Here is a 27,177-nt window from a genome sequence, read left to right on the forward strand (position 1 = left end):
GGGATAGCTTGAGCCCCAGTTACAGTGAGCTATGACTATGTCACTGTACTCAAGCCTGGATGACAGCAAGACCTTTTCTCTTTAAAAAAAAAAAAAAGAAAGAAATCAAATTTCTCCATCCATAAGCAGAGTCTCATCGGCGCACAGTCTGTTTACATCCTATCCACAGCTACTTTCACGACACAGAGTTGAGCAGTGGCGACACACACCTATGTGGTCTGCAAAGCCTAAAATGTTTATAGAAAGTGTGTAAATCCCTGATCTTGATGACTGAAGTTGGACTGCCAGAAACTTTCCAGGGATTTTTTAAAAAATTCAAAGTATACATATACTTAGAAAGAGAATAAAGAAAGCCTAGAAGAAATTCTAGGATGGGAGTGACGTACTGCAGGGCTGCACTCAGATGCAAATCTGGGGAACATGCCTGAGCTCTGGTGTTTTTCCCACTGTTGTGTCACTGAGAACTTTCCCTGAACAATCTGTCAAAGTCTACAAGTTTTCCTCATTCCAGATCTTTGCTTTTCCTGTTGTTTTTGTCTATGTCAGTATTGCTTATTTTTATAAAAGGTATAGTTTGATAAGAAAGCAAGTCAAAACTAAAGTTTGAGTACTCAAGAATTGTTATACTATTTTTCCCCTACCATCAATGCCAAGTCTGCATGATACATAATATTACAAGTCATATTCAGTGTTGCTTTGAAAATCAACAACTGGGCCAGGCGCAGTGGCTCATGCCTGTAATCCCAGTACTCTGGGAGGCCGAGGCAGGCAGATCACGAGGTCAAGACCAACCTGGCCAACATACCAAACCCTGTCTCTACTAAAAATACAAAAAAATTAGCCAGGCGTGGTGGCACATGCCTGTAGTCCCAGCTACTTGGGAGGCTGAGGCAGGAGAATTGCTTGAATCCGGCAGGTGGAGGTTGCAGTGAGCTGAGATCACGCCACTGCACTCCAGCTTGGACAACAGAGTGAGACTTAAGGAAAAAAAAAGGAAATCAACAATTGTGAAAATCAATACTAGCCATCACCATGAAGGCCTAGTCAGAGGGGCTACAGCACTCCGTGTGAGCTTCTGTCGAAGGCAGCGTGCCACTTACCGACGGGGATGTTCGAGGTGGTCACAGCAGTAGCATGGGAGGAATGGGAGGGCACCGTCATGGTAACAATGGTACTGGTGGGAGCCTGCGTGTGTGACACAGATCCTGAAGTAGGGGAAGAAAGGAAATTCTTTAACAAGAACTTCTCTGCACACATTACAGATTCTCAAAACCTGGGAAAACTCTTGGAAAAGTTAAGATAATTTTCTAGCCCATTGTTTTTCTCTGGCTGAAGGTGAGAAATGAAAAATTAACCCACCGCTCTGGCCTTCATTTTCCCTGGCAGAAGGAAGAGGGTTATGGACTTACCAGCTGTAGTCGCTGAAGGAATGGTGTTGGTTGCCAAAATAGGTGCTACGGTGGCTGCAGCCACTGGGGTGCCAGTACTGAAGATCGTTTTCTACGAGGGAAACCCCACAACACAGTTACAAGAACATTATCCACTGCATCCCAGGTAAACACAATCAATGCCTTCAGTACTGCCAGGCCCTCAGCACACTGCCCACTTTTGGTTTTACTCAGCCAAGTACACAGTGGTTCTCCAACTCTGGTTTTACCTGAGCCATCGTATGAAGCTGCTGTTTCGGCGTCCCTAATGCAGGGTGAGATGGCAGTGTGATTCTTGTTGTGACATCTCGCGACTGGGCAGGACGCTGAATACTGATTGCTGCAGATGGTGGGTGCTGGATAGACAAAGTTGGCCTACTGAAAAGATAATAAAAACACAATGCAGACAGGAAAGGTCATTTACGATCTTGTGCTAGGTTACAGTCCTGCAAGTCATACTTTTTCATAGGTCTATGAAGTTCAGAGTTAAACCAATACTTGGTCTTTAATCACACCGATGAGGCAAAAGGCGCACTGAGTTTGTCTCGTTTCAAAAGCCATCAATTTGTACCACAAACTGAAGAAATTAACCTTTAGTTGTTCTCAGTATCCTTAATATAGTTAATCAACACTCCAAAACGGACTTGAGTTAATATCATTATAGTAACTGCACTTTAGGTCAGGGGTGGGGGCTCACACCTGCAGACACAGTGCTTTTGGGGGGCGCCAAGGCTGGAGGACAGCTCGTGCCCAGGAAGTCAAGGTTACAGTGAGCAATGACTGCGCCACTGCACTCCAGCCTGGGGCACAGAGTAAGACCTTGTCTACATAAAAAATTAAAATAATTGCACTTAACTGTGGATAGATCTCAAAATATACTATAAATTTACACGCTATAAGTTTTTGACAAATTTCCTGAAGAAATATCAGAGACAACTTTGATTAACAGCAGCTTAAACTATGACTTTTGAAGCACGGACCTTCCCCTCAATTTTACATCATTCCTTAGCAAATGTAGGAACATTCCTAAAATGGTAAAATGTTACAGTTATGACGGCCTCAGGATTGGAAGGGAAATCAACAGAGGATGCCAAATTAATTGGTAGCAAGCTACTAAATGGCAACCCTGGCAAGAAAATTTGACAATATAACAAAGTTGGATATTCAAATCAGAGGGGAGGCCACATGCGGCAGCTCACACCGAGGACCGCTTAAGCCAAGGCTAAAGCGAGCTGTGATCACACCACTGCACTCCAGCCTGGGCGACAGAGTGAGACCCTGTCTTCAATAAAATAAAATAAAAAGAATCACTTCAAGTGACATTCAAACACATTGCCACTCCGGTTAGTGGGATCTAGCTGGAGGACAAAAAGAACCGTGAAGTTAGTTACTCAGTATTCTTATTTAGTAGTAATCTACAAAAAGTAAGAGGCTACTTTATGTCAGATGGACAAGTAATACAGGTGCCTCTTTTTTAAATCTTTTCCACTGTATTTTTACTGTACCTTTTCTGCATTTAGATATACAAATACCATAGTGTTACAACTGCCTACAGTATTCAATACAGTCACAGGCTGTATAGGTTTACAAACTAGGAGCAATCGTTAGAGCACCATAGCCTTGGTGTGTGGTAGGCGACACCATCTAGGTTTGTGTAAGCATACTCTTATGATGTTTGCATGTCAAAACTGCCTATTCATTTCTCAGACTGTAACCCCATCATTAAGTAATGAATGAGTATAAAACCTTAGAAAGCAAACAAAAAACAAAAAACAGAAAACAACTCTAATGTTAAATTTCATCTGTAAATACCAATATGTGTCCATTACCAGTGAAGGAGTGAAAAAAAAAAATTGTTTTCCTGAGACGGAGTCTCACTCTGTCGCTAGGTTGGAGTGCAGTAGCATGATCTCAACTGACTGCAACCTCTGCCTCCCAGGTAGAGGCAATTCTCCTGCCTCAGCCTCCCGAGTAGCAGGGACTACAGGAGCGTGCCACAATGCCTGGCTAATTTTTGTATTTTTAGTAGAGACAGGGTTTCACCATATTGGCCAAGATGGTCTTGATCTCTTGACCTCGTGATCCACCCGCCTCAGCCTCCCAAAGTGCCGGGATTACAGGTGTGAGCCAATGTGCCCAGCCCAAAATTTTGAATTAACATAAGATTTTAAAACATGTGGTCGCTCAGGTCTGTAATCTCAGCATTATGGGAGGCTGAGGTAGGTGGATCGATTTCGAGACCAGCCTGGCCAACATGGTAAAACCCCATCTCTACTGAAAATACAAAATTAACCGGGTGCAGTGGTACATGTCTATAGTCCCAGCTACTCCAGAGGCTGAGGGAGAAGAATGGCTTGAACCTGGGAGGCAGAGGTTGCAGTGAGCTGATTCCACTGCACTCCAGCCTGGGTGACACAGCAAGAGTTTGTCTCAAAAAATAAATAAAATAAAATAAACAAAGAGGAAAATATCAGCAGGAAGACATGACTATCTTTACTATGCTGAGTACCTCTGTCACCAGAAGAGCCCAAAAGCAATGACACACCAGAAACAACGAACACTTTTAACACCCAGAACTTGGGTTACAAATACTACTCTCCACTAAAGAGAACCAAGGAGAAATGGCTGATTTGAAAACTTGAAAACAAAACAAAACAAAACAAAACAAAACAAAACAGGAGAAAGCCTGATACATCATGTATCAAAAAGAATAAAGTACTCAAAGGTTAACAGGAGTCATCAAAAGGAAACTTGGGCCAGGCCCAGTACAGTGGCTCACGCTTGTAATCCCAGCACTTTGGGAGGCCAAGGCAGGCAGACTGCTTAAGTCCAAGAGTTCAAGATTGACCTGGGCAACATGGCGAAATTCCACCTCTACTAAAAATATAAAAATTAGCTGGGCGTGGTAGCACACACCTGTAGTCTCAGCTACTTGGGAGGCCGTAGCAGGAAGATCACTTGAGAGCCCAGGAGGCAGAGGTTACAGTGAGCTGAGACTGTGCCACTGCACTCCAGCCTGGGCAACAGATGAGAGGGTCTCAAAAAAAAGACATTTGAGCCAGCTCAAAGGGGTTCTCACTAGCCCAATTTGGGGCACTGGGAGCAAAAGAAAGAGACTTTGATTAAAACATTTTGAGGATGGGAGCAGAGGCTCACACAGCCCTAGCACTTTGGGAGCTGAGGCAGGAGGACTGCTTGAGCCCAGAAATTTGTGACCAGCCTGAGCAACATGGCAAGGCCCAGTCTCTATGAAAAATAAAACAATTAACCAGGCATCTTGGCATACACCTATAGTCCCAGGTACTCAGGAGGCTGAGGCGGGAGGATAGCTTGAAGCTCAGAGGTTAAGGCTGCAGTGAGCTGTGATCGCGCCATTGCAACCTTGACCTCTGGGGTTCAAGGTATCCTCCCACCTCAGCCTCCTGAGTACCTGGGACTATAGATGGGCATCAAGTTGTGATTCAGCCTGAGTGACAGAGTGAGACGTTGTCTCCAAAACAAAAACAAACGACAACAAAAAAAATCCAGTCTGAATATTTAACATTGACAGGTTCATACTGACTCATCTACACATACCAAAAACAGTCAGAGGGAGTAAGGTCATTCAGAAAGTGCTCCCTAGTCTGTTGTCTTACTCACCATATTACAGGTTGAATATACCTTATCTAAACCGTTCTGGATAAGAAGTGCTTCGGATTTTGGAATTATATACTTACTGACTCAGCATCCCCAATCCAAAAAGCAGAAATGCTTCAATGAACATTTCTTTTGAGTGTCATGTCAGTGCTCAGTTTCAGATTTTGGCTTATTATGGATTTTGGTTTAGGGATACCCAATTGTGTACTTCTCCCATAAATCAGCTTTTTAAAATTTTTGTTAACAGTCTGAAAGGCAACTCCAAGGATAGAGCCCCAATTCAGTGATCTGACATCTACAGAAAATATGGGGGTTAAATGATAAACGGACTTGTGATTATCCTCCAGTGTTCAGATAGGTCCTTGTATGACTGGCTTATTTGGAGGACAAGGGTATTGTAGGCAGAGACTGCCAGTGTGGTATTTTCTCCTTCTCCTCTCAGAGAATAGTAAAACAAAAAAGGGAAATATAGTATCCTCTTTTCGCAAAATTAGGAGACATCTGAAATCTCAAACCACAGGACAGAAGAACTGCCAAAGGTAGGGATAACCAGAGACTCAGGAGCCAATGAAGGAAGGATTGCTTTCTTTTTTTCTTTTTTTTAAAAAAAAGGGATAGAGTCTCACTATGTTCTCACAATGTTGCTCAGGCTGGTCTTCAACTCCTGGGCTCAGACAATCCTTCTGCCTCAGCCTCCCAAAGTGCCAGGATTACAGACATGAGCCACCCTCCCCAGCCTGAAGAGAGAATTTCTGGGGCTCTAACTCTGGGGATAAAATCCAGTAATGAAGTGTAATGCTCCAAAATAAGGAGCACAAACTGACAGAGAAAACCAAAATCTTTGTGTAACAGCAGGAATGGAGCTGGCAGTGGAGCAGCATCTGGAACAGTTCCAAGGGTTAAAAAGCAAAGGATCTAGGGTTAAACCAGGAATCACACAGACACAGAAAAGCCCCATCTATGGGGAACAGCGTGCGGGAGACCTAGGGAAGAGAGGCTTTGCCATTTTAAGTGGTCTATCTGCACTGACAGGAATGAAGTAATGGCCAACAAATTTCAAACGCAGGACACTGAGTCATTTGGAAAATTTCTCCAAACCCAGTAAATAGTCCAGGCTACAGTAAGAACCAATTACAAATAGGGGATCCAGAATAAAGTCAATCCAATCAAAGATGAATACTCAGAAAAGATCTAAAACAGCATCTGTTTAAAGACGCTAAAAGACAAAAGGTGGAACGAAACACCAGAAGTGCTTTCACTACGCAGATGAACACTGTACCATGAATTTAAACCTTAATGAAGTAACCACTTCTATGAAATGGAAACACAAAGCAAAGACTAAGAGCTCAGTGGAAATGATGAGAGAACAACAGAAGAAGACAAAATATATAGGCAGAGCTCGAGAGAAACAGAAGGCAACTGTTCAGCAGTTTCAAGAATGAAGGCAAAATTAGAAGTGGAACATGAGAGACAAAGCTGAAAATGCAGTCAAGGATGGAGAAGACTATGAAAACAACATTAAAGGGAACAGTTAAAAAAATGACACAGGAGTGCAAAAAGATTCAACACTTAGGAATCGCCTGTAATCCCAACACTTTGGGAGGCTGAGGCGTGCGAATCACCTGAGGTCAAGAGTTCGAGACCAGCCTGGCCAACATGGCAAACCCCCGTGTCTACCAAAATACAAAATTAGCCGGGGTGGTGGTGGGTGCCTGTAATCCCAGCTACTCGGCAAGCTGAGGTGGAAGAATCGCTTGAACCCAGGGGGCGGAGATTGCAGTGAGCCAAGACTGCGCCACTGCACTCCAGCCTGGACAACAGAGTACAAGACTAGGTCCCCAAAGGAAAAAAAAAAAAAAGATATGACTCACAAAACTGTTCATAATTACAGTTTTATTTTCTTTTCTTTCTTTTTTTTTTTTTTGAGACGGTGTCTCGTTCTGTTGCCCAGGTTGGAGTGCAGTGGCGCAATCTTGGCTCACTGCAACCTCTGCCTCCCGGGTTCAAGTGATTCTCCCGCCTCAGCCTTCCAAGTAGCTGGGATTAAAGGCGTCCGGCCCCATGCCCAGCTGACAGACAAGGTTTCACCATGCTGGCCAGGTTGATCTCAAACTCCTGACCTCAAGTGATCTGCCTGCCTCAGCCTCCCAGAGTGCTGGGATTACAGGCATGAGCCACGGTGCCCGGCCAATAGATACAGTTTTATGCTACAGATTGAAAAGGCACACCATGTTTAGAACAAAACCATAAATAATGGTCATTACAAAATAAATGCCATTAAATTTGCTGATATTCAATGAAAAGAATCAGGCAATGAGGCAAAAAGGCTAGGGCCTTTGTAAGGGGTTAAAAAAAAAAAAACAGACTCTGTGCAGTAACATCCAGATCTAGAAGACACAGGAAAAACTACCCATCAAGTAGTCATGGAAAGAATATAGAAATAAAAAAACACTTAATCAGCCAAACTATTGCCTAAGTATAACTGGGAAATGATTCTCAGCATGTAAAATTTCAAAATATTGGTGCTTTAAGATATGTCCTTTTTGAAGAAAGTGATAGGAAATCAATTTCTTTCAACCAAGTAATGACTGAAAAGACAAGGGTCAAAGAACTGACAGACTGAATGTATTTAGCAGAAAAATTAAGATATGACTTTTATTTTTCTGGAAGTTTACTATTTTCTCTATACCTTGAACCAATTTCTTTATTGCTGCTTTATCTGGCCCTTTGAAGGTTTGGTAGAATTCTATGAAACCAAGGCTGGGTGTGGAGGCTCACAATTGTAATCCCAGCACTTTGGGAGGCCGAGGCAGGTAGATCGCTTGAGCCCAGGAGTTTGATACCAGCCTGGGCAACATAGGGAGACCCTGTCTCTACAAAACATTTTAAAATTTGCCAGGCATGGTGCACGGTGGCACGTGCCCATAGTCGCAGCTTTGGGAGGCTGAGGTAGAAGGATCACTTGGGCCTAGGAGGTTGAGGCTGCAGTGAGCCGTGACTGAGCCACTGTTCTCCAACCTGGCTGGCAGAGCAAGACCTTGTCTCAAAAAAGAATTCTATGAAACCAGCTGGATCTGGTGCTTCTGTGAGAGATAGTGCTTAAAATTTTTTCTATTTCTTCTATGGAAATTGGTCTGTTGAAAAATTTCTATCTGCAGAATTCAAAAAAAGTTAGACATTAGGAATTTATTGTAATTGTAGATATAAAGAGAAAATCATCTGATTAGGGTTTTGTCTGTTTAATTCACCACTTGCAGTATATTGCTAGTGTTGTATGAGTGAATGCTAAAATGCATTCAACAAAATTCAGTATCCAGTTTTCATTAAAACATTCAACACAATGGAAAAGATACTTTGACAATATGATTAAAATAAAAGCCAAAAAATAAAATCAAAAGCCTACCCCTAGTTTTCATCATACAGTTGGCTCTCTGTATCCATAGGTGCCACATCTATGGATTCAACCAAGCATGGACTGAAAATATTCAAGGGGAAAACAATTTCCCCAAATTCCAAAAAGCAAAACTTGAATTAGCTGAGCACCGAGTGCTACACAGAATCCACATGAATGAGGTGATGTGTAGGCATCATAATAGGCACTCTAAGTAACCTGGAGATGACTTAGAGTACATGGGAGGAGGCGCGTAGGTTATATGCAAATACTATGCTACTTTATATGAAGGAACTTGAGCATCCTTGGATTTCAGCATCTGCAGGGGCTCCTGGAGCCAAGACCCCATAGATAGAGATGACTGTATATCTGTTTATACTTTGTGAATTTCCTCAAACCACCTGAATATATTAACTTTCATAAAGTTAAAATGAGCAACAAGTAGTCTATTTTATGTTGGGTGGTTCTGTCTCTTTGTACCTCAGGTAACACATTTATTAATAACTGCCACAAAGTAAAGTATCCCTTTTATTGAAGACAGAACAAAGGATCAGGGGAATTGAAAACCTGCTTAATGTCACACAAGTAAATAATAGAGCTAATGGCTAAAGATAAGTTCTAGGCATTGCTATTCATTTAAATATAATTTTCTTCAGAATTCTGTTCTAGTTTCTCTTCTCACCCTCTAGTACCCTTGGATAGACACCTGAAGGCTTTCATTGTGGCCCACGCATTGATCACTCCTAAACCCATTATCTCTAGCACAGACACCTCTTCAACCACATACTGACAACAGCCACTTGGTTGTTCCACAGATAAACTCAGTATCCCAAAGTTCAATCTCTTCTAAAACCTGCTTTCCTTCCCTTGTTCTCCTTTTTCCTTTTACTAGGACAAGTAAGGAGGAAACCAAAGAGACATCTCCAATTCCTTTCTTCCTCACCACTCTGCCCAGCTTCCAGCTGACAGGTCCCAGTGGTGCCTCCCTAGCTTCTAACGGCTCCTCTCTCCAACCTACTATCCTTGCTTTGATTCAGTAAATCCCTTCTTGTCTGCGCTATTGCCAAAGACTCCCTTCCCTCAATATAACCCACGGCAAGAATCAACGGCCCTCCCCAACCGCCCTGTAATGTGACTTGGAGATCATGAGGAAAAACAGCATGATGTCATCCCTGATTGTGTCACTCACAAAAAGCCTTTAAGATCATCCCTCACCAACCAGACTTTATTCCTGTATGGCTCTGCAAATCTTCTTTGCTTCGTTTTTTTTAGAGACAGGATCTTGCTCTGTCGCCCAGGCTAGAAGAGTAGTGGCACAATCATAGCTCATGTGGTCTCAAACTCCTGTGGTCATACGATCCTCCCACCTCAGCCTCCAAGTACCTAGGGCTGGAGGTACATGCCACCATGCTTATCTTTTTTTTTTATTTTTTATTTTTTATTTATTGAAGTGGGATACTGGTATGTTGCTGAGGCTGGTCTTGAATTCCTGGACTCAAGTGATTCTCCCACCTTGGCCTCCAAGAGCATCAGGGTTACAGGCACAAGCCACTGCACCCAGCCTAAATCCTTTTCCTTTTTTTTGGTGGAGATGGGGTCTGGCTCTGTTGCCCCAGCTGGAATGCAGTGACACGATCACAGCTTGCTATAGACTCAACCTCCAGGGCTTAAGCGATCATCCCACCTCAGCTTCCCATGTAGCTGGGACCACAGGTACACACCACCATGCCTGGCTACTTGCTTATTTTTTATAGAGATGGGATCTCCCTATGTTGCCCAGACTGGTCTCAAACTCATGGACTCCAGTGATACTCCTGCCTCAACCTCCCAAAGTGCTGAGATTACATGCACGAGCCACTATATCTTGCCATCACAACCTTCAAATGCCTAAAATCAAAGTATAAAACTCCTTTCTCAAAAATCCCACTCTCCTCCACTCTGTTAGGTGTATAGGCCAACTAGTACTGTCAAATAAATAATCCTGACTCCTCTCCTTCTCACACTCCCATACCCCCGCCCCCTGCTCCAGTGATTCCTCAGAAATCTGCCTGACTCTATCCTTCAAAATCTACCCAGGGCCAGGCATGGTGGCTCATGCTGTAATCCCAGCACTTATGGGGACAGGAGGATCACTTGAGCCCAGGAGTTCGTGACCAATCTGGGCAACAAAGTGAGAACCTGTCTCTACAAGAAAATAAAAAAATTAGTTAGGCATGGTGGTGCACATCTGGAGTTCCAGCTACTTGGGAGGCTGAGGCAAGAGGATCACCTGAGCCTGAGAGTTTGAGGCTGCAGTGAGCCATGATCATGCCACTGTACTCCAGCCTGGGTGACAGGGCGAGACCCTCCCTCCAAAAAATAATAATGATCTACCCAGAATCTAACCATGTCTTTCTACATCCATCTTCATCTCTACTACATGCTGGCTATACCCTTCTACCCAACCTCTGCTTCTAACTTGGCCTCTCCATAGCCTATTCTATCCAGCAACCAGGCTGAACCAAATGAAACTTCAGATCATTGCATTGCTCTGCTGAAAATTCTGCTAAGGCTTTCCATCATGCCCCAGCCGAGTCCATGTCCTTAGCGTGGCTCCTAAGGGCCTATGTGATCTGGAGACCCTGCTACCTCCCAAACCTAACTCTTGCCACCTTGGCCTCACTGGTGCTCCTTGTAAGTGGCAAACAGAATCCTGTCTTGGAGCCTTTGCACTTCCTAGTATTCCACTGCCTAGAGTACTCTTCTCTCAGATAACCACACAGCTCACTCACTTCATTGCATCTTTTCATTTTCTACTCAAATGTATTATCAACAAAGCTCTCTCCGACCACATTACATGAAACTGTAAGTCCCCTGCACCACCCACCCTGTCACTCCCAATCCCTTTTACCCTTATTTTTTCCAAAGCACTTTTCACCATCTAAAAACCTACATATTTATTGTGTCTCTCCAGCCCCTAAAAACAGAAGCTCTGTGTGGGCAGGAATTTCTTTGCTCACAGCTTTAGCCCCAGGATTTAGAACACTACATAGCTCATTAAAGAAAAAGCCACTCAATAAATATTCACTTAAATGAAGGAATGAAAGAAAAAAGAGTGGAGGAGGCGGAGGAGGAGGCAGGAAGGTTCAAGCTTCATCCTCCCCGTGTATACCTAAGTGCTGAGTCAGTAGCATGTGCCGCTGTCGTAGTGATGACTGGAGACTGAGCTCTGGTGGCTGAGACGGTTGCTACCACAGCAGGAGGGATGGCATTGGAGGTGGTCACAGGTGGCCGAGACTACCAAAAGAGAAAAAACAGTTCATTTAAAACAAAAATAAAATAAAATATAGGAAGCCAAATACTAAATGTGTAATTTGAAACTTGAGCCTACAGATAAGTATGTTTCTGCCCAAGTAAAAATAAATTCTCACCATTCCAATTAAGGAATTCTCTTTTCAGATAGGTTGTTATAAGACCAAGAGCCAGGCCAGGCGCGGTGGCTCACACCTGTAACCCCGGCACTTTGGGACAGTGAGGTAGGCGGGTCACCTGAGGTCAGGTGATCCCTTATTAAGACAACATTGACAAATGTTTTGGGAAAAAAAAAAAATCTCGTTTTGATTGAACAGTACATGAGTCCCTCCCGTGCAAATGTGATTGGAGTCAAAATTCTGCCCTACTCTTGGTACCACTGGGACCTCACCCTTCAATCTAGAGTTGCCACAGGTCTGTTGTTGCTCCTGGTGTAGACATTGTATGCTGCCATCCAACCCAACACCTCCACAGAGGGCCTACTCAGTTGCTGAATAGAGCTGTTGGCTCTCAGGCCATCTACGTTAGCAAGTACAAGAGCAACTCAGAGTAACAGTATTCTTTTCTAGGTAATGGTTCAGGGTGCCCACATGCTTTCTCGACGTTTTCACATGGACAGAGTACCCTTATCACACTTATGTGTGAAATCTTCCTCTGAAAAACGAGCTCCACACTGGGCTTCATCCACATATCCACCATTATTCTTCGAATCACTTGAGTTCTGATTCTTCCCTCGCTCTCAACCCTGAAACATGCATCTAAATGGCCGAGCTCTGCCCATTCCTCATCCTTGATTTTCGTCTGCAGCCCTTTTACCTGCTGCTCCTACCAAGTGCAGGTGCGTGTCTTACACTAAGGCTACAGCACCAGCTTCCTCACTCGGGAGCTCCTGGTCTTGGTTCTCGTCTCCCTCTATCTCTTCATATGTATCACGTATATTACTAGATGCCTAATACTCCTCCGACTCTGTTTTCCTGACCAGAAAGGTCTTTTATTTTATCTTGAAAGCTGCAGGCTAGACAGATACTACCCAGTGTCACAATCAAGACTCTTCCTTATTATCTTAAACCCAGTTGTTTCATACATGTGTCTCTCCCCTCAAAGTGCTTAAGGGGACAGACCTCCTGTATGTGATTCAGCTAGATTGATCTTATCTTTCTTCTTTTTTGTGAGATTGGAGTCTCACTCTGTCGCCCCAGATGGAGTGCAATGGCACGATCTTGGCTCACTGCAACCTCTGCCTCTCGGACTCAAGTGATTCTCCCACCTCAGCCTCCCAGGTAGCCGGGATTACAGGCGCGTGCCACCATGCCCGGCTAATTTTTTGACATTTTAGTAGAGACGGGGTTTCACCACGTTGTCCAAGGTGGTCTCAAACTCCTGATCTCAGACAACCTATCCACCTTGGCCTCCCAAAATACTGGGATTACAGGCATGAGCCACTGGGTCCGGCCTAATCTCATCTTTCAACAATATTACTTCAATGATACACAAAGCGATTGTGTTAAAAAAAAAAATTATTTTTGGCCGGGCACAGTGGCTCACGCCTGTAATCCTAGCACTTTGGGAGGCTGAGGCAGGCAGATCACTTGAGGTCAGGAGTTTGAGACCAGCCTGGCCAACAGGGTGAAACCCTGTCTCTACTAAAAGTATAAAAACTAGCCAGGCATGGTGGTACACACCTGTAGTCCCAAGTACTTGCAAGGCTAAGGCAGGAGAATCACTTGAACCCAGGAAGCGGAGGTTGCAGTGAGCTGGGATCGTACCACTGCACTTCAGCCTGGGCAACAGAGTGACTCTGTCTCAAAAAAACAAAAACAAACAAAAAAAGGCAGTGGCTCTCTACTGTACATAAAAAGTCTAGTTTATATTCCATATCCTAGAGAACCCAAATTATAGATACTATATTTCCTGCAAATATATTATACTTCAGTAGTAATGAAGCCATAGACTTCCTTAAACAAAAACCTGAATGGCATGGACCATGCTCTTGGAACAAACATACAAATATGCATAACTTTTAGGAGTCCACAGATCCCCCCAAACCAAATCAAAATCCCTCAATCCTAGCCAGCCTTTACTACCTGCTGTCTACAACCATCACTCCCTCCTTGCTGCTGTTCATCTCCCCCTTCATTTCCTCTTCACTTCTCTGATTCCTCATTAGCACAGCCTTTCCAACAGGAAGCCTTCCCATGACCTCTCCTTTGCGTTCTTACAGCTTGCCACATGATACTGTGCATCTTTCAAACTTCCCTATGTCTTGGCAACTCGATGGGAAGTCCCTGAGGTCAAGGATGTGCCTAGCGCCTAGTGGAGTGAATAACTCTCATGCAGCCCTTCATGCACCCCGGGCGCCGACGTGCCTGGATTGGTTGGTGAATGATGTGCTGCACTGCTGGCTGAGCAGTAGCAGCATTTGGCAGCTGCGAGGTCGGCCTCAGGACTGTGGTTACTTTAGAACTGGACATTACGGCAGCAGCAGCTGCACCTGAAAAACAAAAGTGTTTATTATATTTATTCGAGTTATACTCCCTAGGAAAATAATCAATATATTTCCTAAAACTCAGATAGTAAATCAGTATAGAGCTGAAGTATGGTATGTATACTTCCCATTTCATCACAGAGGAAACAAAGAAAATGTATATTCAAAAGATTTAATAATTTATATTGCCTCTTCACAGACAATCTTAAGTGAAAGTAGCTGCTGCTTTTTGTTTCTGGTAACTGCAAGTGTGCACAGTGGTAAAGCACACAGTGAACAGCAGTGTGATGCCACTGCCTCAGCTCTGACAAGGGCTCGGGTACTTTGCCTTCCACTGTCTTTGTTCCATTAGAGCAGACGTCAACATTGCAAAACGGACACATTATGAACTCTAACTTCAACCCTAACCCTGCAGTTTTCACCCAGCAGACCCCCTGTGGGTCTGTGGACCACATGTGCAGAAACACTGAGTTATGCTATAACCAAGCAAACCTGGTCTTATGTGTGCTAACTTGATTTTGCCAACAATCTCCAACTGTTTCACACTCTCCAATAAAAGGTAAAATTTTCTAGTCAAAACTCATTTATTACCTCACAACCTACTATAACTTAAGTGTAAAAATAAATTACTCAGCCAGTGTAGTGGCTCACACCTGTAGTCCCAGCCACTCAGGTGGCTAAAGCGGGAAGATCGCTTGTGCCCAAGAAGTTTGAGACCAGCCTGGGTAACACAGTGAGACCCCGTCTCAACAAATAACTATCATCATCATCTTATTGTTACGTAAGTTAAAAAACTCGGTAAAGATCATCTTTGAACTTAAAAAATATTCAGTATTAGTATTTGTGACTTATGTATTAAAAATGAAGACCATGTTGCAGATAAGCAGTCTAATAATAATAAAGACCATGTTGAAATTATCAAAGCTTGGGGAGTTTCTCAATATAAAGGACAATTTTAGACCATATTAAACATTTTAATTGCCTAAGTATACACACTTCTAATGTAACTATAATAAGCACATATTAAACCATGCTAAAAACATGGATTGCTCTAAGTTTATTCCACTGTCTTGCAATTTTTTTTTCTTTTTCTTGAGACAGGTTCTCACTCTGTCACCCAGGCTGGAGTGCAGCGGCGCAATCTCAACTCATTTCAACCTCTGCCTCCCAGGCTCAAGCCATCCTTTCATCTCGGCCTCCTGATAGCTGGGACTACAGACACATGCCACCACACCTGGCTAATTTTTTGTATCTTCGCAGAGACAGGGTTTCGCCATGTTGCCCAGGCTGGTCTCGAACTCCCAAACTCAAGTGAACCTACCACCTCAGCCTCCCAAAGTGTTGGGTTTATAGACATGAACCACAGCACCTGACCTTTTTTTCGTTTTAAATAAAAGAGGTTTATTTGGTTCACGATTCTGCAGACTGTTGTCCCGCAACTTTAACAAGCTGATTCTAGATACATTCTGTTATATATTTTACCAAATGTATATCTGCTACTGCATTTTGAGAGTCTGAACAAAACTTGCAAGTCGTTACCTCGAGGTAAATGAGAAGCTCCAATGTGAAGAGGGGGCCCAGGAGCATTGCTGCGGATGATAGACATCTGCACGTTTGTAGTCATGATGTGGTGCAGGTTACTGGGATGGCCCTGAAAGAAAGAGGATAGAATGTTATTTTCACATGTTTGGTCTTAGCCATTGCCTCTAGGAAGTCACCTGCCTCCAAATGTGGGTCAGGTTTTTTCTTTTAGATAGTGAGCATCCCAAGGGAAAGGGCTAAGGACATTTAGCTTGAGCTACTTTTACATGCCATACTGTATAATGAACTGTGCTAACAGGCATGTGAGAAGTATGAGGACCCCACAACTGCTGCAGGCCCAAATAATAACAGATAACATCCTTTGATATCTACTTTTAGAAACTCTCATCTGTGATATTACCTTTCACACTTGTTTTTTCTGTCCTGGCCAAATGCTTATTTTTTCCCATTCTCACAATTTCCTTCACATACCACCGCATTCATCCATTCTTTAAGCTTTGTCGTTTCTAAGTAAATGTCAGTTAGCATCCAACAGGTGCTCCCCTACCAGTTCTTCAGCTCAACCCTGAAATGTCCCTTACTCACATTCTCCCAAACCACAGAGAACAGTGCTTCTCAGCTCAGGGTTCTGGTACTTCTGAGAGTACTCAGCAGTATGACAAAAGGAAAAAACACAGTACACCTCTTTGGAATATAAATTTTCTTGAAAACGTGAAGGGAAAGTTTTAGATTTAGTTTTTTTCCCCAGGTAAAAATTTTAAATATTTAATTAATCAAGTACACAGCAGAATAGGATAGCAAAATTTCACAAAAAAAACCTTAAAACAGAAGACTTCAAAATAAATGTTCGCAACTAAGGCCAGGTGCAGTGGTGCATGCCTGTAACCCTAGCACTTTGGGAGGCCACAGCGGGTGGATCATTTGAGGTCAGGAGTTGGAGAGCAGCCTGGCCAACATGGTGAAACCCCGTTTCTATTAAAATAAAAAAACTAGCCAGGCGTGGTGGCGCACGCTTGTAATCTCAGCTACTCGGGAGGCTGAGACAAGAGAATCGCTTGAACACGGGACGTGGAGGTTGCAGTGAGCCAAGATCGCACCACTGGGTGACAGCGTAAGACTCTGCCCCCTCTCCAAAAAAAAAAAAAAAAAAAGTTTGCAACTAGAGCACTGTTTGAGGTAACCTACCAGTACCCCAAAAGATGCACATCTGCTCTCCTCAGAGAAACCACAGAGAAGCACTGTCCACCACTACCCCTGGGAGGCTGTTCTTGACGCTAAAACCAAACACAAACCACACTCCGGACTCAAGGACACGGGCTGTTTTATCCAGATTTATATATCACACTGAGGGTCGAATCGAGCAGCTAGTAGCTGCTCAACAAATTCTAGCTAAATGACCACTATGGATACTGGCTTCTACTCCCTACAGTTATCCTTCTCTCTCAAACCTACTACCTTCCCTTGCGGGTATCAGTGAGTGTTTCATCTTTTTTTATTACCATACCTAATGTACTGCTAGCATTCAATAAATCATGATCAATAGTTTGGCATTTCAGTTGAAAATCAGCAAATTAAAAGGAAGAAAAACCTGTTGTCCACTGATTGTTGCCACAGGAATGGCTGAAGCTTGAGGGATGCTACTCTCCATGGTAACGGTAACCTGCCCTGGAACCTTGGGGGGAAGTGACAGGGTAGAAGGTGGAGCAGGAGCAATGGGACGGCTAGGCATGGTAGGCTTCGGGGGCGGCTGCAACAGAAAACCACACAAAACATATCAATGGCCTCATACTGGTGATGCGTCTCAATCCAGAATTAAGAGTACACAAATCGAACCTGGAGAGTACCAGGAAACATGCCATAAGCTTTACACATTTTATCTATTAGCATCACAGTGTTTCCATTGAAGTACTAGCATTTCTATTTCACAGATAAAGAAACATACAAAGCAAGGCTAACTGACTTGCTCAAAGCCACACACACAGTAAGAAGAAGAACTGGGAACAAAGCCCAGAGCTGTATTGCTCACAGCCCACACCCTTTCTTCTACATGATGCCACCTCCCAAGTTTGGGTGGATTGAACAAAACTCCCAGTAACTGAAACAGAACCCCCAGGTAACACACAGGCGATATTCTCAGAAACCCCCAAATTAACCAGTTGCTAAAACAGACCTTAGGGAAGAGTGCTACTCCAGTTGGTCCCATGATACTGGGTTATCAGAACTTACAACATCACTGTCAGCCGGGCGCGGTGGCTCACACCTGTCATCCCAGCACTCTGGGAAGCTAAGGTGGGCAGATCACTTGAGGCCAGGAGTTTGAGACCAGCCTGGCCAACATGGTGACATCCCGTCTCTACTAAAAATACAAAAATTAGCCAGGCGTGGTGGCATGTGCCTGTAATCCCAGCTACTTGGGAGGCTGAGGCGGGAGAACTGCTTGAACCTTGGAGGTGGAGGTTGCAGTGAGCAAAGATTGCACCACTGCACTCCAGCCTGGATGACAGAGAAAGACTCCGTCTCAAAAAAAAAAAAAAATTAGTGTCATTAAGCCCCCACTGCTAAATCTGACTGGCTTAAAAAAAAAAAAAAAAAGAGGGTTCCCTTATCTAACTTAACATGCCCATTAAGTTGAATAATATCAGTATCAAAATGGATAACAGCAAAGATTCTGTGATGCCAACTGCCCAGCAGCACAAGACGAGGCACTGCAGAAAATCAGGGCTGAGTTACAGAGAGGTGCTGAACTCATAGGTCATAAAGAAACAATGAAATACGATCCTAAGATACAGCCTAAGATTTTGTACAAATTGTTATAAAGATTAGCCAGTCTTGAGCTCTGGTTCAGTGTGAAGTTTTAACCCTCTCCATTACCTTCATAAGTCCCTCCGAAAATGAAAGTGGCACTGCTGGCGTCAGGTGTGCTGGCGGGGCTGTCACTGCAACAGGTGTGGCTGATGCGACAGCATGGTGTGTAGACAACATCTGCACCTGTGGATAGGGCCTTACCACAACAGGCTCTTGCTTCTCCTCTCGGGACTGGAGGGAGCTGCTGGAACTCATGTGCTCCCTGGCACTGACTTCAGAATCTCGACCAGATTCATCATTGACTAGTAAAGACATTAAAAGTGAGACAGTATGTCACAGTCTCCCAATGTAAGATAGCGGCACAAACAAGAGTGGCACCTGAAGTTAAACCTCAGGATTGACACAGTGGTCACTTCCTTGTGATGTTTTCTTAACAGGGTCAATTTGGGCACTGGATTCTCCTGATGGACATCAGACAGAAGAGCCACAACTGTGGAATGTAGAATTTATTCTGGATATTGTAGCCTGATGAATAAACTACCTGAAAATCATCTAAAATGAGCTGAAATAGTTAAAAGTACAATACAGAATATAAGACAATTTCATTTAAAACATCTTCTTAAAAAGTTATAAAAGCCTGACATTAAAAAGATCTGGCCAACATGGCAAAACTCTAACTCTACTAAAAATACAAAAAACAAAAAAAAAAAAACACAAAAAAACACCTTTTTTTGTAATCCCAGCTACTTGGGAGGCTAAGGTGGGAGGATCGCCTGAGCCCAAAACGCAGAGGTTGCAGTGAGCCAAGATTGCGTCACTGCACCCTGCACTCTAGCCTGGGCGAGAGAGGAAGACTCTGTCTCCAAAACAAAACAAAACAGAAAAAGTATGGCTAGCGCAGTGGCTTGCATCTGCAATCCTAGCATTTTCAGAGGCCAAGGCAAGCAGATCCTTTGAACCCAGGAGTTCAAGACCAGCCTTGGCAACACAATAAGACTCCATCTCTGTAAAAAATATAAAAATTAAATGGGCACGGAGGCATGCACCCATAATCCCAGCTATGCTGGAGGCAGAGGGAGGAGGATTACTTAACCCTGGGAGGTCAAGGCTGCAGTAAGCCAAGCCATGATTGTGCCATTGCACTCCAGCTTGGATGACACAGTGAGACTCTGCCTCAAAAAAAAAAAAAAAAAAAAAAAAGGTGGTGGCGGGCTGGGCACGGCAGCTCACGCCTGTAATCCTAGTACTTTGGAAAGCCAATAGGGGCGGATCATTTGAGGTCAGGAGTTCCAGACCAGTCTGATCAACATGGTGAAACCCCGTCTCTACTAAAAATATAAAAAAATGAGCCAGGCGTGGTGACACACACCTATAACCTTAGCTACTCGGGAAGACGAGGCAAGAGAATCGCTTGAACCCAGGAGACGGGAGGTTGCAGTGAGCCGAGATTGCACTACTGCACTCCAGCCTGGGTAACAGAGTGAGACTCCGTCTCAAAAAAAGAAAAAATTAAAAAAAAAGATATTTTAAGTACAGTTCCTAACTTTAAGAACATACAGTTTTTCAAAACTGAAGGACAGAGATAGGAGACATATTTTCCACTGTATGCTCTTTTTCTTTTGGTGTTTTGGACTACCAGAAGACATAATATATTAAACAGTTTTTTTTTAATTTAAAAAAATTTTTTTGAGACAAGGTCTCACTCTGTCTTCCAGGCTGGAACATAGTAGATATCAGCTCACTGCAGCTTCAAACTCCTGGACTCAAGTGATCTTCTGCCTCAGCTGCCCAAGCAGCTAAGACTACAGGCACACACCACTACCCCTGGCTAATTCTTTTATTCTTTTATGAAGACAAAGTTCCACTGTGCTGCCCAGTCTGGTCTTGAATACCTGGGATCAAGTGTTCCTCCCACCTCTGGCTTCCCAAAGTGCTGAGATTACAAGTGTGAGCCACTGCACCTAGCCTATTTAAAAATTAAATATTTAAAAATTAAGTGGAGGCTGGGCGTGATGGCACACGCCTGTAATCCCAGTACCTTGGGAGGCCAAGGCGGGGAGATCATTTGAGGTCAGGAGTTCGAGATCATCCTGGCCAACATGGTGAAACCCTGTCTCTACTAAAAATACAACAAATAGCCAGGCGTGGCAGTGCACACCTGTAATCCCAGATACTCAGGAGGCTGAGGCCCGAGAATCGCTAGAGCCTGGGAGGCGGAGGTTGAGGGATCCCGCCACCGCACTCCAGCCTGGGGGACAAGAGCAAGACTCTGCGTCAAAAAAAAAAATGAAGTGGAAAAATATCAGAGAACAATACTAATGTAATAAAGGAAGAGCTTGTGAAAATATTAACTCATATTTGTCTATAATTTTTCCAAAATATTAATATTCTTTTTTTTCTGAGCATAAAGATATGTACTTATGTAGAGAATGCAGATTATTTGGAGTACCATAAACAAAGTAAAGTTGTCCCCAAACTTACCCCACAAAGGCACCAACACTTAAAAGTTTTGGTGACAGTTCTCGTCTCTTTTAAATTTTGGGTGGGTTTTTATTCATTTGACTTTTTTTCCTTGAAGTATGATCTTCATAAAGGTAAGTGCACAAACGTTAGTTATGCAGCTCAATGGACTTTCATAAACTGAATAAACCTGAGTAAATAGCACCCCGCTCGAGATAGAAAACATTATTGGTCTCCCCGAGACCCTTAGTTTGGCCCTATTCTAGCCACCATCCTCCCAAGGAAAGCAATCTTCTACCTTGTAACACTATAGATTAGTATTGTCTGTTTTTGAACTTGATACAAACAGACTCATAACAAATACACCCTATTGTGCTTTGCCTCTTTAACTTACAGGTATGAGATTCATCCATGTTAGTGTACAAAGCTGTAGCTCTTTCATTCTCAAGGCTGTATATAGTATGACATGTAAGCAATGTACAAATGATCCATTTTACTCTTAAGAGGCACTTCACATAGTTTTCAGTTTTTTCCTATTTTGAATAGTGCTAGTAATGTTCCTGTACATGTCTTCCGGTAAACATATGTATCACTTCTACTCAACATATACCTAGGAGTGGAATGACTGAGTAGAGAATACTGCATGATTTTTCAAAGGTGAAACGGGGATGGGCACAGTGGCTCCTGCCTATAATCTTAGCACTTTGGGAGGCCAAGGCAGGTGGATTACCTGAGGTCAGGAGTTCAAGACCATCATCCAAGATGGTGAAACCCCGTCTCTACAAAAATACAAAAATTAGCTGGGCATGATGGTGGTTGCCTGTAATCCCACCTACTCAGGAGGCTGAAGCGGAAGAATCGCTTGAACCCAGGAGGCAGAGGTTGCAGTGAGCCAAGATTATGCACCCCAGCCTGGGCAACAGAGCAAGACTCCATCTCAAAAAAAAAAAAAAGAAAAGGTGAAATGGGATTCTATTGTATAGATGTACTATAGCTTTTAAAATCACTGTATCATTGATGGGCTTTTAGGTTATTTCCAAATTTTTGCTTTTATCAACAATCTTGTCCAGAGATCTCTTCAGGAAAAAATTTCTGAAAGTACAAGTGCTGGATGAAAAGACTGATGAGGCCGGGCGCGATGGCTCAAGCCCGTAATCCCAGCACTTTGGGAGGCCGAGGCGGGCGGATCGCAAGGTCAGGAGTTTGAGACCAACCTGGCCAACATGGTGAAACCCTGTCTCTACTAAAAATACAAAAATTAGCTGGGTGTGGTGGTGGGCGCCTATAGTCCCAGCTAATTGGGAGGCTGAGGCAGGAGAATTGCTTGAACCCAGGAGGTGGAGGTTGCAGTGAGCCAAGATTGCACCACTGCACTGCAGCCTGGGTGACACAGCGAGACGTCAACACAAAAAAAAAAAAAAACCGAGAGGAAAGAAAAGACTGATATACATTTTCTTTTCGCTATATTTTGACTTTTCTCCCAGGTTATTCAGAATTTTAAAATTTTGATCTATAAAACCTCTTCATTGGGGAATAAATTACATAGAATAACACCACTGTTTTACAAGAAAAGTTTGGTAATTTTTCTACAAATATCCTCAGTAACACCAAAGAGGAGAATGGTTGGGTCAAATGGTAAGTATGTATTTAACTTTGCCAAAGTAATTTCCAAAGCGACTGTAGCACTGTCTGTTCCCATTAGCAGTGTACGAGAGTTCCAGCTGCTCCTCTTCCTTATTCACGTTTGATATACAGCCATTCTAGTGGGTTGCAGTGTGTCTCCCTGTAGTTTTAATTAGCATTCCCATGACGACTAGTAATGTTGAACATCTTTTTATGTGATCACAGCCCATTCATATATATCTTCTTTAGTGAAGTGCATGTTTATCTTTCATCCACTTTAATCAATTAGCTTTACTGAGGTACAATTTACACATAAAATTCACTAATTCTTTGTGTAACGAGATAAATGTTCGCAAAAGTATACAATGGTATAACACAATCATGACACAGATCATTTCCTGTTACTTCCATAAGTTCATTCACACCCCTTTGTAGTCAATTCCCTCTCTGCCACCTCTATTCCCCAGAAACCACTGATCTGCTTTCTGTCACTATGGTATAATCTTTTCTGGAATTTCATAGAACACAATCATACCATCTGGAGTCCTATGTATCTGGATTCTCTCCTTAGCGTAACGTTACTGAGGTTTATCCATAATGTTGTGTGTATCGGTAGTCTGGTCCTTTCTATTGCCAAGTAGTATTCCACTGCGTGGATGGATACACAACAATTTGCTCATCCAGTCACCATCTGATACGCATTTGGTGAGATCCCTGTTTTGGCTATTATGAATACAGTGTCTATGAACATGTGAGTATAAGTCCTTGTATGAACACACGTTTTCATTTACTTTTGATAAACCCCCAGGGAATGAGATTGCTCAGTGCTGTGGTAAGTGTATATTTAATTGTATAAGACATTGCCAAACTGTTTCTCGAAGTGGCTTGCCATTTTGCATTCCCAACAATAGAGCATGAGTTCTATTTGTGCCACAACCATACCAACGGGTGGTATTGTCAGTCTCTGTAATTTCGGTCTTTCTACTGGATGTGTAGTAGTTTCTCAGCAGTTTTAAATTGCACTGCCCGGAGGATTAATAATGGTGAGCATCTTCTCATGTGCTTCTTTGGCACTTATCTAGCTCTTCTGGTGAAGTATCTACTCAAATATTTTCCCATTTAAAAAAAATCAGGTTGTCTGTCTTTCACTACTGAGTTATGAGTTCCTGTTTTTTTTTTTTCCTGAAGACAGGATCTCACTCCGTCACCCAGGCTGGGGTGCAGTAGTAAGATCTCAGGTCACTGCAACCTCCGCTTCCCAGGCTCAAGTGATCTTCCTGCCTCAGCCTGTCAAGTAGCTGGGACCATAGGCATGAGCCACCATACCTGGCTATTTTTTTTTTTTTTTGAGACAGAGTCTTGCTCTGTTGCCCAGGCTGAAGTGCAGTGGTGCGATCTTGACTCACTGCAACCTCCGTCTCCCAGGTTCAAGTGATTGTCCTGTCTCAGCCTCCCGAGTAGCTGGAATTACAGGCACCCACCACTACGCCCAGCTAATTTTTGTATTTTTAGTAGAGACAGGTTTCACCATGTTGGCCAAGCTGGTCTTGAACTCCTGGCCTCAGGTGATCTACCCATCTCAGCCTCCCAAAGTGCTAGGATTACAGGCATGAGCCACTGTAAAATTAGCCTGGCCCCAGCTAATTTTTGTATTTTTTGTAGAAATGGGGATTTGCCATGTTGCCCGGGCTTATCTCGAACTCCTGAGCTCGAAGCGATCCACGTGCCTCGGACTTCCATGTTGCTGGGATAACAGGCATGAGCCACTGTGCCCGGCCTTTATCCTCCCACAATGTTGTTGTGATCTTCCAGCACTACTTTACTGAAAAGACTTATAGGGCATGGTGGCTCATGCCTGTAATCCCAGCACTTTGGGAGGCCAAGACGGGTGGATCACAAGGTCAGGAGATGGAGACCATCCTGGCTAACACAGTGAAACCCCGTCTCTACTAATGATACAAAAAAGAAAAAAAAAAATTACTCAGGCATGGTGGCGCATGTCTGTAATCCCAGCTACTCAGAGGCTGAGGCACGAGAATCGCTTAAACCCAGGAGGCAGAGACCGCAGGGACCTGAGATAGAGCTGCTGTACTCCAGCCTGGGTCACAGAGTGACACTCTGTCTCAAAAAAATAAAATAAAATAAAATAAAATAAAAAATAAGCTGGGGAGCCCAAAAGATCAAGGCTGCCGTGAGCTGTGATTAGGCCACTGTACTCCCGCTTGAATGACAGCGTGAGACCCTGTTGCAAAAAAAAAAAAAAAAAAGCCTCAGCTACTGGTTTAAGCAATGAGTAGACAGTGGTATCATTTACCATAAGGAACACCAGAATCGAGTGGTGAAGAGAAAGGAATAGAAAATAGTTTATTTCACTTTGTAATGTCATATATTTACTTAATACGTAGAGAAAAAGAGTATTTTAAGGAATTCCTCAACTTCAGCACTGCTGACTAGACTGGATACTTCTCTGTTGTGGGGGGCTTCCCATTATCTTGTAGGATGTTAAGCAGTATCCCTGGCCTCTACCTATCAGATGCCAATAGCACTGTTTAGTTGTGACAACCAAACTGTCTTTAGATATTGCCAAGTATTCCCCTGGAGGAAAAACCACCTCTCCAAACACCTGTCACTGAGAACCACTGATTTCTACCACTCAAAGGGCACAAGACGAAAAGCCAAGTTTTATCTATGTGCATACAATCAGCCCTCTGTATCCATGGGTTCCCTGATGTGAATTCAACCAACTTTGGATGTTAAATATTCAGGGGGAAAAAAAATATGGTTGCATCTGTACTAAGCACATACAGACTTTTTTGTCTTCTCATTGTTCTCTTAGCAATATAGTATAACAACTATCTACATACTATTTACGTTGTAGTAGGCATTACAAGTAATCTAGAGATGATTTAAAGTATACTGGAGGATAGATACAGGTAATATCTATACATACACTATACCATTTTACACCACAAAGTGGAGCATCATGGATTTTGGTATCTGAGGTGGGTCCTGGAACCAATCCCCCACAGACACCACAGGGAAACCGCATATCCTTTGTTTTCCACTTCTTTTCCTTGATAATAAACTCCTAAAAGGCACGATCTGTTCCTTAAACTCTGGGCTCCCTCACAGCACTAATGCTATACTCCTGGACATTAATTAAACACGAATATATTAATGCATTTCAAAAACAGTTCTTACAGGCACGCTTTGCTGTAAGTTGCACGTGTACTCTATATGAATGAAGTGGTTAAAACAGGAAGAAAAAAAGCCTTGTTTAAATTAGAATAGTAACATACCCTTCCTTCAAATTCAAGAAATAAGAATTTACTAAAATCCTAGAAGGAATCTGCTAATGTTTAAGTTAGAAAACTGGCAATATTCTTAAAGTTGGAAGAAATAGATTAGAATATTACATATCTTACCTGTAGCCGCTGGGCTTATCAATCCAGCAGTACCACTGTTTGCAATCTGAGAAGGGGCCTGGCTCAGCCCAGTAGAAGGGGCTCCTAATCGAGGAAACTGTTGAGAACTCATTTCCACCTGTAGTACATACAGTTACATGGTTATTACTAGATTCTGAGATCTGAATCAATACTGAGAAATTAAAGCATCTTTAGTACCTATGGGATAGTCCCTTGGAAAAGCAAATGCTGCATCATTTATTTAAAAACAATAACTTGGGATCAATATAAATGCAGACATTATCTAAACTACCTAAGTTTTCTACCAATATCGTTTATACGGAGCTGGCGTGTACTATACCCCTCCATAAATACTTGTGGATTGCCATGCTAAAAAAATCACCATTGAATCCTGTACAAGAGTCACATGACAGGTATTACCACAATGCATGTGTATTTCTCTGTGTAAAGTTTTATGGAAAATGGCATGTCTCTTCGAAACACTCAAACCTCACACCAAGGTGAACAGAACTGTGATTAGCATGTCATAGGAACATTCGGAGGAAGATACCCAGCCCTAAGAAAGGATCGGATATTTTACATTCAGACCTGATGCAAAAGGAATTCTCCAACGCTTCTCTGCAAAGGCCTCCATTTACGGATTTCCTTTTCTTCCCCTTTCATAGACCCCCCACAGAGCCAGAGAACCCTACACCTTCTCCATCTTCCCTAAAATCGTCCCCCACTTTTCCCCCAGGAGCCAAGCGATCTCCCCTGATTCGCCCGCAACCCCACCCCACCGCGAAGCCCCCGCTGAGATGGGAGGATGCCGATTTCCAGACACCTCGGAATGCGAGACCCCCGTCTCCGGGGTAGGGGTGCGGACTGGCGTTCTGGGGACCCGACCACAAGGCGAGCACTGTGGCTCTTTACCTGTAGCCGCCGCCCGCCGCCCGCACCGCCCGCTTCTATCTCGCCGGCCTGGGGGTGCCGCGGAGGGCCCATCTCGGCGGCGGCGATTCGCTCGGGGGGCGCGCGGAGGGATCGCGGCGGCGGCGCCCGGGGCCCGCCGCTGTCCAGCCCCGCTGGCCCCACTCACCCCAACACCCGGCC

General features: G+C 43.5%; 1 protein-coding gene across 1 annotated transcript in view; it reads right to left on the reverse strand.

The window, feature by feature from the left end:
• The window catches only part of SAP130 (Sin3A associated protein 130), an 83,558-nt gene extending 56,381 nt beyond the window's left edge, over positions 1-27,177 (reverse strand). Inside the window, exons 1-10 of the mRNA XM_017867358.1 lie at positions 26,998-27,177; positions 26,086-26,203; positions 18,644-18,879; positions 17,361-17,519; positions 15,770-15,881; positions 14,112-14,236; positions 11,606-11,730; positions 1,658-1,805; positions 1,410-1,500; positions 1,101-1,205 (exon numbers count right to left, since the gene is read on the reverse strand). Coding sequence (XP_017722847.1) covers positions 1,101-1,205; positions 1,410-1,500; positions 1,658-1,805; positions 11,606-11,730; positions 14,112-14,236; positions 15,770-15,881; positions 17,361-17,519; positions 18,644-18,879; positions 26,086-26,203; positions 26,998-27,069 — 1,291 coding nt within the window. The 5' untranslated portion in view covers positions 27,070-27,177. The remainder of the gene's footprint in view (positions 1-1,100; positions 1,206-1,409; positions 1,501-1,657; positions 1,806-11,605; positions 11,731-14,111; positions 14,237-15,769; positions 15,882-17,360; positions 17,520-18,643; positions 18,880-26,085; positions 26,204-26,997) is intronic.

This window comes from Rhinopithecus bieti, unplaced genomic scaffold (genome assembly GCF_001698545.2).
Source record: "Rhinopithecus bieti isolate Rb0 unplaced genomic scaffold, ASM169854v2 scaffold_3906, whole genome shotgun sequence".
Taxonomy (NCBI): domain Eukaryota; kingdom Metazoa; phylum Chordata; class Mammalia; order Primates; family Cercopithecidae; genus Rhinopithecus; species Rhinopithecus bieti.